The 15,197-nt window shown below is 58.5% G+C and overlaps 1 protein-coding gene across 3 annotated transcripts in view; it reads right to left on the bottom strand.

Annotated features, from left to right (window-relative positions):
- LOC115276753 (kinesin-like protein KIF12) overlaps window positions 1–15,103 on the bottom strand; it is a 29,009-nt gene extending 13,906 nt beyond the window's left edge. Inside the window, exons 1-15 of one of the 3 annotated variants that reach the window (XM_029920856.1) lie at window positions 15,033–15,103; window positions 14,511–14,645; window positions 14,210–14,342; window positions 13,278–13,369; window positions 12,971–13,118; window positions 12,143–12,261; window positions 11,954–12,058; window positions 11,283–11,385; window positions 11,107–11,197; window positions 10,789–10,875; window positions 10,302–10,392; window positions 10,116–10,220; window positions 9,452–9,552; window positions 9,242–9,360; window positions 8,513–8,905 (exon numbers count right to left, since the gene is read on the bottom strand). In XM_029920856.1, the coding sequence (XP_029776716.1) occupies window positions 8,766–8,905; window positions 9,242–9,360; window positions 9,452–9,552; window positions 10,116–10,220; window positions 10,302–10,392; window positions 10,789–10,875; window positions 11,107–11,197; window positions 11,283–11,385; window positions 11,954–12,058; window positions 12,143–12,261; window positions 12,971–13,118; window positions 13,278–13,369; window positions 14,210–14,342; window positions 14,511–14,606 (1,530 nt within the window). In that variant the 5' untranslated portion in view covers window positions 14,607–14,645; window positions 15,033–15,103 and the 3' untranslated portion in view covers window positions 8,513–8,765. Of the gene's footprint in view, window positions 1–8,512; window positions 8,906–9,241; window positions 9,361–9,451; window positions 9,553–10,115; window positions 10,221–10,301; window positions 10,393–10,788; window positions 10,876–11,106; window positions 11,201–11,282; window positions 11,386–11,953; window positions 12,059–12,142; window positions 12,262–12,970; window positions 13,119–13,277; window positions 13,370–14,209; window positions 14,343–14,510; window positions 14,646–15,032 lie in introns of those variants that run through there. The other 2 variants (XM_029920854.1, XM_029920855.1) reach the window with 2 other exon arrangements.
- Between the last annotated feature and the right edge of the window lie 94 nt (window positions 15,104–15,197).

The raw sequence follows: 15,197 nt of genomic DNA, 5'->3' as shown, positions 1-15,197 counted from the left end.
GTTTTATTTATTTTTGATACAGAGAGAGACAGAGCATGAGAGGGGGAGGGGCAGAGAGAGAAGGAGACACAGAACTGGAAGCAGGCTCCAGGCTCTGAGCTAGCTGTCAGCACAGAGCCTGATGCGGGGCTCAAACCCACGAGCGTGAGATCTGACCTGAGCTGAAGTCGGAGGCCCAACCGACTGAGCCACCCAGGCGCCCCTGGAGCCTGCTTTAGATTCTGTGTCTCCTTCTCTCTCTGACCCTCCCCTGCTCGCGCTGTCTCTCTCTGTCTCTCAAAAATAAATAATAAAAAAAAAAGAGAAATGAGAGGGAGACTCAGACACACAGACACAGAGGGACATACAGGGAAGATGCCATGTGAAGACCGGGGCAGAGATGGGAGTCAGCTACACGTCAAGGAACGCGAAAAACGGCCCGCATCACCAGAAGCTAGAGAGAGGCGAGCAAGGATTCTTTGCTTGCCTGTCATGTGATAGGTCCTCTCCTTGAAGATCTCTTCCCCAGCAGTCAGAGCTGCTGTCCTCACTTCCTCCCTGTCCTTGAGGTAAAAAATTCCGTACTCACTGTAGGCCCCCTGCTACAACTGGGCATGGCCCTGACAGACAGGGGGTTCCAAAAGCAAGACCTATGCTCATGTAAGAGCCCAGAATTCCTCTCCGCAGTGGCACTGACAAACAGTGTCACATCCCTCTGTAAGAGCCATCCACTACCACCTTCTTTCACTAGTATCAGGAGCAAACACATCTCTCTTCCTGAGTGTGTTTCCTTTGCTTCCTCACGAACAGCTTGGCTACTGATGGCATTGCCTTTTTTGCCTTGGCTGCCAGGGAGCTCAAAGCCATGTTACAAGTTTAATCACAGCAACCGTCTCTGCCTAGATTTCTGGGACAATTGACTTTCCTCTTGTTCACAAAGGTTCTCCGTCTTTTATGGTTTGGCCACTGGTGGTAGGAAGAAGGCAGGCTGACTTAGGCGTTCAGAGAACTGGGAACCAGAAGCCTTCGCTTCCTTTCTGCCAACTTCGTATATGACTTTCCCTCTCTGAAGCCCACTTTCCTCGTCTGTAAACTGAAGATAACAGTCCCCGTTCTGTCTGCCAAGAGGTCAAGGGAGGCAGTGTGGGAAAGTGCTCTGTAAACTGTCCGCTGCCCTATATGTGTCATGGGCCCCAGGCCTCTGTCTTTGGAGAGACCGAGCTGGTCCAAAATGCAGAGACAACAATGACCCGATAGGAACCGAGTCCTCCTGTGAAGGTTGTCCACACCATCATGGCTCAGCTGACCTTCCCAGCAGCTCTGCCTTAGGGCTGTCAGCCCCACAGGCCTGCCGGGAAGGCCGGAGCACCCAAGGGTAGACGCAAACCCTGGGCTCTTGGACAGCACTGTCCATGCGGTCACGCAACCTCTCCCAGGGGAGGACAGAGACACGGATTGATCTCCTTGCCTGCCTCCGGGGGATGTTTGCCCTCCGGAGATTATTAACCAGAGCAAACAGCCAGAACAAACCTCCCAGAGCCCATCTGGACTTTGGGCTGCTTTTTAAAAATTAACCCTGGGCCACAGGATGCAAGGTTGCTGGCGGTCTGGGGGTGCTGACCCCTCTTCCCCCTCTGGTCATCAGGGGGCGGGCAGGTGGAGGCTCAGGGGCCCCCGACCTCCTGGGAGGCCAAGAGGGCACAGACACAGGCACCTCTGGAACCAGGGGGAGGACCGACCTCTGCAGGAGGCCCCCAGCCCCTCAGATGTGCCCCGTGCAGCAGGAATGGAGGCTCATTTTCAGACGAACACTTCGGGATTCAGGGAGGGAATGGGACTTGTTCAAAGCTGAGCGGGGGGCCACACGGGCCTGGCTCTAGTGCCCAGGCTTTCCTCCATCACTCATGCATTTACTCACTCCCTCACCAAGTTCGCACTCCATGCTTGGAGCTGGGGGGTGACGAAGCAGCACGTGACAGACCCCCCCCCCTGCCCCGCGCTCACTCCCCATGGGGGCGGGGGAGGGAGGAGAGGACGATAAGACAGCCGGTCCCTGCAGTGATGGGGGAGCAGCGGCCAGGGAGGGAGTCTAACCCGGAGAGGGGTTCACCAGACAGAAGTGCACAGGGGCCGTGGAGGCAAGACGGGGTGTTCTGAAAAGAGGGACAATGACAGCCTTTGAGGTGGCCCGTGGAGAGACACAGAGATGCGTTCGGAAAGCAAAAGCCAACCAGCCAACCCACTGACCATCGAAACCGCGGGGCTGGGCTTGGGGGGAGAGATAAACCGAGTCCGGGGAGGGGGCCGAGGCCCAGCCGGCAGGACGGTGACGCCTGGCCGAGGGGTCTGCTCGTTCATCCGGAGCGCAAGGGGAGTGCCGGCAGGTCTTCGGAAGGGAACGGCCGGTCAGATCTGTAATCGGAGATCTGTGAGGCGGCAGTGGGGGTGGGAGGCCCAGAAAGCAACTCCCTCTAAGTTTTTCCAGGAAGAAGGAAGGACCCAGTGACTGAGCCAACAAGGACATCAGAGACACCTGGTGGGACGCAGACCAGAGAGCGTGGTCAAGGGTCAGCCTTCTGCTGATGATGGAAGGGGATGGCAGGGCGAGCTTCCTTGCCCACAAGGAGGTATCTGGCCTCAGACCTTTTCCCAGATCCCTGACTCCGCCCAGTCCCCTTGGATCCAGAGTGTGACCTGTCCGTTCATGGTGAAGTTGGAGGTAGTCAGCACCCGGGACCCATCGGGAGAAGGGGCGTCCTCACAGCTCAGCTATTTCTAGGCTTTGTTACTTCTTCCCCACCAGAGAGCTGGGTCACCGACACATGAGTCCCAGCCCTTGTGACTTGCTTGGGTGACCACGGGGCAGTCGTTTCCTTCCCTGGCCCCACCTTCCTCATCCAGACCAGCAAACTGAGGGTATGACACCACACTTGACACAGCTAAAATAATAGCTCATCGAGGGACATTGGTGAAGTCCTTCCTGCTCCCCAAGTGCACACCCTGGAGGGGCCTGTGAGCACAGCCTACTTGAATTACAGGGCAGGAATCCCACTGCTGGAAGGCATAAGCGTGCCATGGCCACTAGAGGGCAGCAGAGAACTTCTGGAAAGCCCACCCTGGTTTGCTCAGTGGGCTCCCTACAGACCAGGAGCCTGAGGCCTAGAGCAAAGGCCCTTAGCAGTTGCAGCACCAGCTCTAGAACCCGGCCTTCCTTGCCCACAGCCGCTGCTTAAAACTCCCTGGGGAGTGTAAAGCATTTAGCTTCTCCCATGCCCATCCCCAGCCTAGCTATAGAACTGGAAGCTTAGATGGGGCCCTTTTAGAAACCGTTTCCCCAAAAGATTCTCCCAGTGAACCAGCCCGGGTATCCCTGCTCTAGCCCACAAAGGCTGATGACATTCCTAGCGACATGCCAGGCCCCATGCTGAGTGCTTCACGAGCACGTCCTACTGAATTGCATTAAAGGTCCCCTAATTTTATGACAATGGTTGCTCTATTTTACAGATAGGCAAACTGAGGCCAAGGGCTCAAGTAAACAGGTGTCAAAGAGTCACCCAGCCAATGAGTAGTGATTCAAGCTCTGATCTGGGTCCCTGACACCTCCATCACTCTGCTGGCCTCCCAGGTCGTATCTGCTGATAAACAGGACCTTGGGCCATGCTCTTCCAGACACTTGGGGCAGAGGGGAGGGTCATCTCCCTTCACTGGGGTCCTCAGTGCAGGAGTGAGGCTCCCAGAGCCTGCGTCTCCCATCTCCGTGCTGGTCGCACCAACACCTGACCCGCTCTTCGTCCCCGGGGCCCAGCAGTATGCTGGGTGCTCAGCCAACGGACTCACTCAGAACTGAGGAGGATGGAGGTCAGACCCCCATGAAAAACCACCCAAGTACAAGGCAGCTGAGGGAGCTGGAAAATTGGAATCACTACTCCAAGGCCTTAAATAATGATCAATGAGTGACTAGGAGACTCCACAGCACAGTCCAAAAAGCAAAGGGCCTTCGCTCTGTGGTGGCTTTTCCTTTGTCCCCAGTTTTGCATCAGTCTGTACATCATGGCTGGGAAGACTCCCAAGCTTCCTGCAGCAGAGCCGTGGCGGAGCAGGTGCACCGTGCTCCCAGACAGACCTGGGTCCCGGTCACGGCTGCACCCCCTTCCTCCCTGCCTGATCTTGAGTGACTTCACCTTTCTGGATCTGAGTTCTTCCCTCATCGATGCGGTTGATCAGAGCTCGTGCGGTGTGGCAGATTCAATGACAGGGGACAGGTCGTGTTCTCCTCCTTGAAGGGAGCGCAGGAAGAGCGCCCTTGGATGTTGTCAGCCTCGCTTCCTGCTTGTGGGGGCGGCGGGCTGAGCCTGGAGAAGTGGCTCGCAAGGTGAGACACTGTGGAGCTGAGGGTCCTTGAGATCCAGGGGACAGTGTGTGGCTCACTGTCTGCCCACTGAAGAAAGGGCTTTCCCTAAGGAGGGAACTTCCAAAGACCTGTCTGTGTCCAGGAAGAGGACGGAGGCGTTTTCCTGCTCTTTGGAGGCTGGTCTTATCTGCCCATTCAAGCGGGACCTCCAGGGACCTGCCCTGACTCCCGGCTGGCTGAGCTGACATCCCCCCATGTCCTCAGATGGACTAAAATAGCTCTCTTCCGAGACCTTGGGGGCAAGCTGGACTCTGGAAAGTCCCACTGGCTCTTACTCAATGAAGACAAATGAATCTCTCTCAGGGGCCCTTCCCTGGGTGTAGCACCGGGCAACGGTCCTGAATGGCCACCCTCTCCTTGCAACCATCCATGTTAGAGGAATCAGTCACCAGGGTGCCTGGGTGGCTCCGTCAGTTAAGCGTCTGACTTCAGCGCAGGTCATGATCTCACAGTTCATGGGTTCGAGCCCCGCATGGGGCTCTGTGCTGACAGCTCAGAGCCTGGAGCCTGTCTTTGGATTCTGTGTCTCTTTTTCTCTCTGACCCTCCCTTGCTCATGCTGCCTCTCTCCATCTCTCAAAAATAAATAAAAAACATTAAAAAATTAAAAAAAGAAGAATCAGTCACCTTGTAAGAAGGTGCCGGCAGAGCGGAAAGCAACAGTTCATGAGTCTGAAATAACCAGAGAGCAGATATTGACACAATTCCTCTTCGGCAAGTCTAGGAATGCTGCATGTTTGGGCTGAGGGCACCGTTACTAATAGTCACGGTAATAATAATCAGCATTTACATAGCACTGACCATGGGGCAGTCCCAAACGGTTTCTATGGATTCGTTTAGTCCTCATATCATATCCTCTAAGAGCACTTGTTAACTTCTCACTGGGTAAATCAACCTTATCCCCACTGTACAGAGGAGGAGACTGAGGTCCAGACAGGTAACCTGCCTTGCCCAGGCGCTCACAGCTGTGAGTTGGGCAGACTGAGGCTGAGAGAGGGTGTGGGTCTGCCCAACATTCAGTAGCCTGGAGACCGCCCAGACCTCCACCCCAGCCACCGGTAGAGCAGGCCTGGCCTTGAAGCGGGTCCTAGTAAGGGTGTGACAAGTGAGAGACTGTGTGATCAGAGCCTGGGCTAAAATGAAGGCTCCTGAGGATGACAGTGCCAGCCCGCCTGCAAAGGTCTTGCTGGCCCGCCAGCGATGGCCAAGTTGGGGTTCATGTGGCTCACACAGTAGGTCTGTCGCGAAGCAGGCTTGGTACCCCGGTCTCCTGACACGGGTCCTGGTCTCGAACCAGCGCACGGCGGCCTGTTTACAACTCCCAGCGGCTGCCGCTCCTCTCCTGGCCAGACTGTCCCCACCTGCACAGCCCTGCTCCCACCATTAACATAAAAGAAGCTCAACAAGGAGATGACTGTGGAAAAAACCATCCAAGGGCACACAAGATATCCCTCCTCAAAGGGGCCGAGATCAACCTGCTGTTACAAAACTGAATAGGAATCTGGGGCAAATGTGTCATTAGACAAAGGGAAGAAAGACCCGGAGACAAGGCAGGGCACCTCTGAGAGGTGACAGGAGGCTGGTGTGGCCAAAGCAGAGACAGGAGTGAGATGTCCTTGGGGGTAGGGTCTTCACACTCTCTCGCGCCTTCTGCCCCTTCCGGGGTCTATCGTGGGGTGAATCGCCCAGAACAGATCTCCTGGCCCTTGGAACACAAGGACCCCAGGCACAGGCTTCCTAAAGCTTGTCCTTCAGTGATGGTTCTAGTCATGCTCCTCGTCCTGCAATGGCTGAGAGGTGGGGTCCCCAAGGATCTGGAGGATTCAGCCAGGGCTCCAGACATCGAGACTGACCTCTAGATTTGCCAGCTCTGCTGAACATCTCCACCCTGAGCTAAAGAGGCCAGAGACTCCCTCCCAATTTCTACACAGAGTTTTAAAATTTCCAAGAGGTCATTTAAGGATTTGGGATTCTGGAAAATTTCTACAGGGCTTCAGGATTTCTAAGAGCATCCCTCAATTCGGATGTACCAGAGAACTTCTAAGCTTCTGGAGATTGACTACCCTATTTCATGGGGCCAGAGAACCGCCCCCAAATCCTAGGGAAGGCCTATAGCTTTCAGGGTTCCAGAAGGTTCCAAAAGGACTCTTTTTCGAGTTCTCAAGCTCTCATTAAGGATCATTGGACTTGAAACTTCTGGATACGTTGCTGGGGTCCTCTGGAATTCCTCCCGGGTTTCAGGATTCTGGACACGAGTGGTGCTTCTAGAGGGGGAATGTAGACCAGGAGACAGACACGTGGCCTGGGTAATGGGGTGCTGGAGCCTGGGCCCCTTGAGTCTATCTCCAGGAAAGTTAAGTTGGGGGCTTGCTGAGCTGGACTGAGACTGGAAAACCGTGGCTGGCTCCAGCAGGAGGAGGAATCGTCCAAACACGAATGAACCAGAAACAGCCAGGGTCCCCCTGGGTGGTCCCGGTCTACCCTCCCAAGGCTGCGAGGAAAGTTCTCACGCTCGGTGCCAGGGGCCTTCCCCGCCTGGGGCCGGAGGCCTCCCAGCAAGCAGCGGTGATACAGTGAGTGAGATAGGGCTCTGGGGAGGAGGAGAGCCCACGCTCAGACCTGCTGAGCCACCCAGGCCGAGGTGGCACCAAAACTACCTAGAGCAGAACAACGTGACTTCATGGCATGAACCAGGCTCACCTTCCCGCCCTCCTTCGGTCTCTGCATGAACGTCCCCTGCATGAGCCGCTTCCTGACCCCCCTCTTTAGAACTGCACCCGGCCTGGTCGAGGGACCTCCGGGCTATACTGTGCTCTGTGGCACTGATCACTGGGTTCCCGTACATTCTGCCCATTTTCTCGTTTCCTGTGTGTGTCCTGTGAAGGGAAGGATTCCTATGCCGCATTCAAGGCTGGCCTAAAGTGGGTTCTCGATAGGTATCTGCGGAACGCATTTTTTCTAAACCCAGGTTGTTGATCGCATCAAATGGTCCTACTGGCCGAACCCTGCTTTGGGCTAAATGGTCTGCAACAGGCAAAGCCCTGTGCTGCCCTCATGCCATCTGTAATGGACTCAGTCCCCAGGACTGTCCAGGGAGGAGGGATGATGGCTGCGTCCATTCTGCTGGGAAGAGAACTTGGGCTCAGGGCAGTGACCCAGGGTCATGCACGGTGAAGCAAGGAGGTGGGATTTGAACGCATGTGGCCCCGTGTGTGAACTGAACCACAGCCCAGTCTGCGTACCCTGACTGTCTGTGGTGTCGCGTTAGTTCGCCATGTCTGGACTCTGTGTCAGTGAGTGCCAGCCTTCCACTGAGTCTCCACTATTGAGCCCCCCTAATGCCCAGTCCCATGCCTTCCCTTTCACTAGCTGGCCGCAGAGAGCCTCCTGGACAAAGCCAGCTGTCCCGTCGGTCCTGTTCACTACCCTCTGTGCCTTGATGCCAGTAGGCTGAATGAATGAATGAGTGAACAAAGCAAGGAACGAGCCCTGTGGGTCTCAGTTTCCCTAATTATAAAATGGAAGAGAAAGATGAGTCCTGAGTTAGACGCGTCCCCTCCTTCCCTGATGAGGTCCTCCCACGGCGCCCCCAATTTCTTACATCACATCTGGCTGTCCCCCTAAACATAGCCCCTTTGCATCCTACTGGGTACTTATGCCAGGAATCCTGATATTCGTCACCTCCTGACCCGCACTTGAACTCAACAGACAAGGAGCTTCACCCCCACTCCCCCAAACTGGCCGAACACCAGAATGTGATCCCAGGCGGGCTCAGGGTCTGCCCAAGGTCTCAGCAAGTCTATGGCATCAGAACTCAGACCCCAGGACCCCCTGGCACCAGCACACACACAGCTGAGTGAGCCTGAGCGCGTGTCCCTCAGGCCTCTGCCATGGGGACACTCACCATCCCATTTCCCCACCTCAGCCCAGTGGCATGTAGAAGTTGCTCAGTTAAAACTTGTGTCCTATATGAAGGACATGGGAACCTGGAACATTCCTGATCAGCAGGGCACACACCTCTGCCGAGAGTCCTTGCCTCCTCCTCAGACCCCCGTGAGGACCCCTCCTCTCTGCAACTCCCCCACACAGAAGTGCCTGGCCACCTGGAGACAGGACTGACCAGTCTCGGAGCTGACACCTCTCTTTATTCGTCTGTTTGATCACCTGCTGCCTGGTTTCTCCCAAATCCAGTCACATTTCTCACCGTCCGGGGTGGCACCCTCCCCCAAACTGCCCAACAGCCCTGAGCCGCAGCCCTCAGGAACTCTCCCCTGGCCCAGGTCAGTTCCAGAGGGAAGCAGATGGGGCGGCTGAAGCCGAGGAGTGTGGAGCCCAGGCCAGGGCCACACGGTGGTCTCTGGGGTTCTACTTTGCCCTCAGCAGGGAGGGAGGACTCGGCTGGGGCTCCGTGCGCCCTCGCTGCGGGGTGGCTGGCTCCGGCCACGTCGCAGGGAGCTGCCGATCTGGTCTCTGAGGGCCTCCAGCCTCTGGGCCAGGTTTGGACCTGCAGCCCTGCCTAAGGAGCACAGTGGGGCTCGAGGCCTGTGCCCCCCTCCCCCCGGGACCCCCACCCACCCAGGCCCCTCAGCGCCCTAACACCCTTTGGGGAAGCCTCAGGCGGTTCCCCTCCCCCTCAACAGACCCCACGGGCTCCTGCACGCCTCTGGGCATCCAGGCAGCCCTGGGAAGAGAATCCAAGTTTGGAAACTATGAGGGTCTTACAGCTTGCCTCTCGACACACACCCTGTTTCAGAAGGGAAAAGACTAAGGTCTGGGTAGCTGTAAGACCCTCATAGCTGTGGCCCAAGATCACCAAAAGCTCTAAGGGCCCCTCCCTCTCTCTCTCCTTCACCTCTCAGCACTGGTGACGCCTTCGGGGGCCCCACGGGCAGGGGCGGTGCGGAGGGTACCACCTCCTTCTCCATCAGCATCTCTGCCAGGACTCGGGTCCTAGTCCAGTCGCTATGGCTCCTGGGCCGGGGTGGGTTGGGTGGTGGGAGGTGAGCCTTCGAGTTCCCAGGCCTCCTCCTCCCCCATCCCAGGGCCCCAGGGCTGGGCCCACCTCTCTCTCGGACACTTGGCAGAGCCAGGATAGCACGGGGGTGCCCAGGGTGCGGCCTGAGCAGACAGGGGCATGCCACCTGGGGCCTCAGGGCCAAACACCTACAGGAAAGACCAGAGCCTGCACTGGGTGACCCTGCCTCTAGATGCCCCACCTTCCCGGTGCCACACATGCCCCATGGGACACCAAGGATGTCAGGTTGGCATCTAAGTGCAGAGTCTTGGTCACTCTCTCTGCGGGCAGCCCTTGTAATGTCCTCCCTGGGGATAAGAGACTCCCTGAGGCCAGGAGCCATGTCTGTTGTATGCTGGAATCTTCGGTGCCCAGAACAGAGGCCTGCACGACGCCAGGAGCTTAGGGGACAGGTACCGAGTGAGTGAACACGTGTGTGAGTGAACACGTGTGTGAGTGAACACGGAAACGAGTAACGTGCAGGTGCATGAATAAGCGAGTGGGATGGGGGGGGTCCTGAAAGAAGGCAGGATGGGGAGGGGAGGCAAGGCAAGCAGGCTTTCTGAGCCCTGGGTGGGAGCCCAAAGCCAGGCCCCTGGCCCCCCAGTCCAGCCTGGGGCCCTGGAGCTCCAGAGCCCCCCAGGCTGTGGACCCCCTGGCTCATGGCCCCCCACTGTCCCAGCCTCCCTCACTCCACTGTGGCCTTTCCTACCTGCGGCAGGTGGAGCCCCCTGTGTGGGCAGGCCCAGTGGGCCAGCGGCGCTCGGCACAAGGGGCACAGGTGACAGCAGGGGCAGGAGAAGAGGGGCGGCGGGGCCTGCAACAGGGCCCGTCAGAGACTTTGTAAAGTCCCCACCCCTCACCACCACCCCACTGCCCGGGCTGGGCAGAGACTCACATGGCAGGGGCGAGCTGGCACCGTCACGCAGGGGCACGGTGGGGCTGGGCTGGGGTTGGGCTGATGAAGGGAGCAGGCACAGAGGAGGCGCCTGGAAAGAATGGTGGGGTGTGTGCCCGCAGTCCGAAAGCCAACCACGAGGCTGGCCCCCAAGGCCCCCTTTGAACAAACACTCATGTAGCGCTTACTACCCCACCAGGCACCATTCTCAATGCTTTATGTGCGAGCTTGTTCAATCCAAACTCGAAGACCCCTCTATCAAGTAGGAACTATAGGATCCCCATTTCACAGAAGAGGAAGAAGGTCGGGCAGGGAGAACTGAACCAGGTCACCCAAGGTCTCACTGCCAGTAAGGGACGGAGCTGCAGTCTGAACCCAGGGGGCCTGGACCCAGGGGACAGACTCCTGCCCCGGTCACAAGGCCACCTGCCCTCTCCCACCTGCCCTCTGCCCCGGGGCCTGCCTCCAGGCTGCCCGACAGGCTCACCGCTCCAGCTCGTGCACCTGCTGGGCCAGGACCCGCTGCTCATCCCGGGCCCGGTCCCGGCTACTCTGCAGCTGGCCCTTTTCTTTCCTGGGAAGAACAGGCCCCAGGAAGGTGACAGGAGACAGAGACACCAGGAGGGATAGCAGTCAGCCCTCCTCTTTGCGGTGGACTACAAGCCCCAGGAGGCAAGGGGGGGACAGCAGGGTAGCCATGGACGACCGGGGAAGGAGGCGGCCTGGCAGGAGCGGTGCAGAAGTGAGCAGTGCAGAAGTGAGGGGCGGTGCAGAGAGTCCCCTGGCTGGGGGTGGGGGGCCCTACCGCAGCCTCTCATTCTCCAGCATGAACTCCTGTAGCATCCCGTAGAGGTTCCGCTGGGCCCAGGCTACCCGGGGCCCACTGAGCCCTGAGGCTGCTGGTGGAAGGAGACGGTGGCTGGATCCACGGGAGCCCCAGACCCTATCCTCACCCCACCCCTGCCCCCAGGGAGCTCATACCCTTGGGGTCTATTTGGCCCAGTTGGGACCGCAGGCGACGGTTCTCCTCCTGAAGCTGCAATATCTCCATCTCCAAATGCCGGGGTTGCTTTGCCATAGGTGACTGCCCAGACAGAGGCCCAGAACTGCTGTTTATGTCTGTGCAGGGTGTGCACAGTACTGGGGTTTTGGGGTGGGTGAGCAGAGCCTGAAATCCAGCCCGCACTTCACATGCCGGCCTTGCGTCCTGGCACAAGGCTACAGCCACCTGGAGGAGGCACTCTGGCCTAATGGTGTCAAAGTGCCAGGCAGCCGTAGGCAGTTGCCTGGACCTCGCTCCAGATCCAACCTTAACCTCAGTTCCATCCAAGCCTTGACCCAGATTCTGACCCCAAACAAGACACGACATCAGATCCCAAGTAAACTCAGACTTAATCAAGGTACCAACTGGGATCCTGGCTATCCCCTGAATCATATTCTAAATCAGATCACACCCCTAGACACGCCCTAATCCTGATCATGACCTCTGACCCCACCCTACCCAATCATGACCCCATCGCCAGGACTCTGACTCTAATGCCAACTGTGACTCTACCCAGACTTTCCATGACACTGACTCAGGCTCCAACTCCTGCCTGACCCCCGACCATCTCCCCGACCTGTCCCCTCTGCCCGGGTGTCCCTCCATTCACCTGGGGGGCCTGTGGCCGAGTGGTGACCCGCTGAGCTCGCCTTGCATATCGAAGCGTGCTGAGAGTCTCAGGAAGGCACTGGGCTGAAGGCGACACACAGGCCACCTGGGGAGAGTGGCCCCTGAGCCCTCTTCCCTGACTGGGACCCCCCTCAGGAGCCTTCCCTCCCTGCCAGCCCTTCTCGGGTACCATGAGGGTGACCCCGCGCCCCCCCAGAGAGTCTGCCAGCAGCTTGGTGAGCTTGCTGTCCCGGAAGGGGATGTGGCTCTGCTTCCGCTGCGGGTCCAGCAACACGGAGATGCAGTGACCTGGGCGGGGACAATGAGGCCAGCAAGGTTACAGCTCTTGCCCAAGGCCACCCAGCTGCTGCGTGCAGAGCTGGGGTCTCCACCCAGACCTGTGTGACTCGAACATCTCTCCGTCCCGAGATCTGGGTCCGCAATCAGCCTGGCCTCCGCCACCAGACCGGGGCTCCCGGCAGCACAGATGGGCCTGCCCGCCCCTGATCCCCAGGGCCACCAAAGAACCTGACCAATGGGCCTGGCACTCGGTGGGACTCAGGAAATGTCTGACAAATGGGCTGAATGAAGAAAGATTCCCTGAGAATCCCCACACACGCCACCGAGGAAGGTCAGCAGCTCAGCCCTGAAGGTTCCCAAGGCCCAGTGACCTGGGGTGGGGCTGGGAAGGTCCCTTCCCCTCACTGGGCCTCAGTTTTCCCAACAGCACACAGGACAGGGCGAAAATCTGAGGGTTCATACTGTGCACCTGAGTGTTTCCACCTCCCCAGTTAAACTGTGCCCTTACGACCCTCGGGGTTTATAGACTCGAAGAAAGTGCTGGAGGGGAGGTACCAGTCAGTAGCCAGCTGAGGCCAGGAGGAGGCGCGTGGCCCCCAGGTCCCAGCTCCTGACTCTCCCGCACTACAACTCCTCTGCTTTCCCCCACTGTGCACAGTTCCGGGTCAGGCTCGGAGGAGGGACTCGGCAGGCCAGTCGGGCTGGTCACACGTCTCACCCAGGGCCAGGAGGCTGCGGTTGATGCTGTTTGCCTCAAGCATCAGCTCCCCCCGGGATCCAGTGGACGCCACCTTCTCACTGCCGGCCAGGTCTACAAAGCACAGCTTTCCGCCAGTGGGGGGCTCCCCAGGGTCCGCTGGAGGCCCCTGCGGGGTGGGAGGGTCAAGGTCGATGGGGACTTGGAAGGGGCTGTCCCCATCAGAGGCACTATTACCCCCTGCATGTGCCCATGTTGGTTTTACACCCAGAGGCAGACTCTTTCGGGTGGTCCTGGGCCAGCTTCTTCCCCCAGTGGGGTGACTCACGGTTTGGCGGCTGATGTGGAGTGTGAGCAGGGCGTGGCTTCGGCTGGAGGCCTGGTTCAGGGTGTGAGCTGAGGTCCGTCGCCGGCTAAGACCTACAGCGGGGAAAGGGCAAGAGCTGAGTTGGCCTTGGTAGGAAGAGCAGGCGGTCACCAATTAAGAAACAGTAGCAAGAGCATCCTGGGAGAGGGGCCAGCCCGAGCAAAGACACAGAGGCAGGAGAGTGGAGTGACGGGCTACGGGGCCTGCCTCCAGCACGGACAGGTGAAAGAACGATGGAGAGAACTGGAAGAATGTCCATCAGGTTCACATTTTATAAACATCTCTCCTGTTGCCGTGTGGAAAGAGAGAGAGAAACCCAGGTGGAAAGATCAGCTGCCAGGCGTGGCACAACTCTGGGGCCAGACCCCAGAGTCCCCATGTCCTTGCAGCCTGCCACAGGGTAGGTGCTCAATAAATATTTGTTGAATAAATGAATGAGGCTGGAACAGAAGGGCACCACGGGCTAGCTTAAGAGGTATGACCTTTCCTTCCAGAAACTGGAAGGGTCTGGAGGGCTGGAGAGGAGGAGGGATGTGGTGTGCTGCCTGGAGGGGAAGAGATGGAAGGAGAGAGCCTGGAGTTGGGGAGACCTCCTCAAGGTGGAAATATGGAACCGGATGGAGGCGGAGACTTTGGGCTGGAGAAGAGACCGTGACCCTGACCCCTACCCAATCATGGCCCCATCATCAGGATTTCAAGAGTTTGGACAGCCGTTGGACAGCAGACTCTGCAGGCCTGGGGTGGGGTGAGGGGACATTCCCGGCAGTGCCTGAATTGTGGTCTGCTGGCCCTTTCCCCCCCACAGCCCCAGCCAGGGGCTCCAAGTGCACAATCAGTGAACAGCTGAGGAATGGGTGCCCCGCACCCTAAAGCGTCCCTGAAGCAGCACGCACCCATTTCCATTAGTTCCATCAGGGCCCCCAGGGTCCCAAACTCCACCACTCGAAGCTGCTCCACATAGAAGCCCCGCGTCTTGTTCCAGCGAACAGGGAGCGGCCTGGGAGATCCGCTCAGGAGGTCTCGAACCTGAGATGAGAGTGGCCTGTGAGGCCAGGGGCCCTGCGCCCGTGCTCCACCCAACCCCTGACCTTACCAACAACAGTCCCCCAGCCTCTTCTGTCCCTTGACCCCAGCTCCTTGGAGAGAAATGCCTCTTTTACCTGGAGGGCTGTCTATTCAATCGCAGTCCCCCACCTGCTCATTGTAGATCTCCAAATAGGAGGCGCGGAGGGTGACCGGGGCACCCAGCTGCCGCACCCGGTCTAACAGCCAGGCGAAGGTCCTCTGCATGATGCCGGCTAAGTTGGGGGGGACGGGCACCCCCTCGCCCTGGGAGCAGAAACAGCTGAGCCAGGGGGTGGGTCACGATCATCTCAGCGCGCGCGCACACACACACACACACACACACACACAGAGTCTTAACTACCACTGCCCTACTCTACGCCAGGAACCGAGGGCCCATGCAACATCGAATGTAATCCTCGATCAGAACTATTCACTTCCATCCACAGACAGAGCAACTGAGAGCTATTAAAGAAGGCGGACAAAAGGAGGTCCATATTGGACAAGCGCCTTCTACCTCTCTGGTCCTCGGTTTCCTTGTCTGCAAATAAAGGGGGCTGGGCCGTACGAAGGCCCTTCCCCCTGGAAGTCTATGCCACCTGCCTGCGAGACCCCATTCCCGACCCGCGGGGGCTCGGTGTGCGCCCGGCCCACCTGCGAGGGCGGCCCGGTCAGGGTGTAGGTCTTCCCGGAGCCCGTCTGGCCGAAGGTGAAGACAGTGCAGGAAAAGCTGCGGGCGGCAGAGGAGCGGCTGGACCCTGGCGCCGGCCGGCAGGGGGCGGGGGTGGCGGGCGGGGGGCTGCGCCGGGGCCCCACTCA

The sequence above is a fragment of the Suricata suricatta genome, chromosome 13, assembly GCF_006229205.1.
Source record: "Suricata suricatta isolate VVHF042 chromosome 13, meerkat_22Aug2017_6uvM2_HiC, whole genome shotgun sequence".
In the NCBI taxonomy this organism is placed as follows: domain Eukaryota; kingdom Metazoa; phylum Chordata; class Mammalia; order Carnivora; family Herpestidae; genus Suricata; species Suricata suricatta.
The sequence above is the reverse complement of the archived record's forward strand: the minus strand, read 5'-3'. Positions and strand labels throughout refer to the sequence as shown.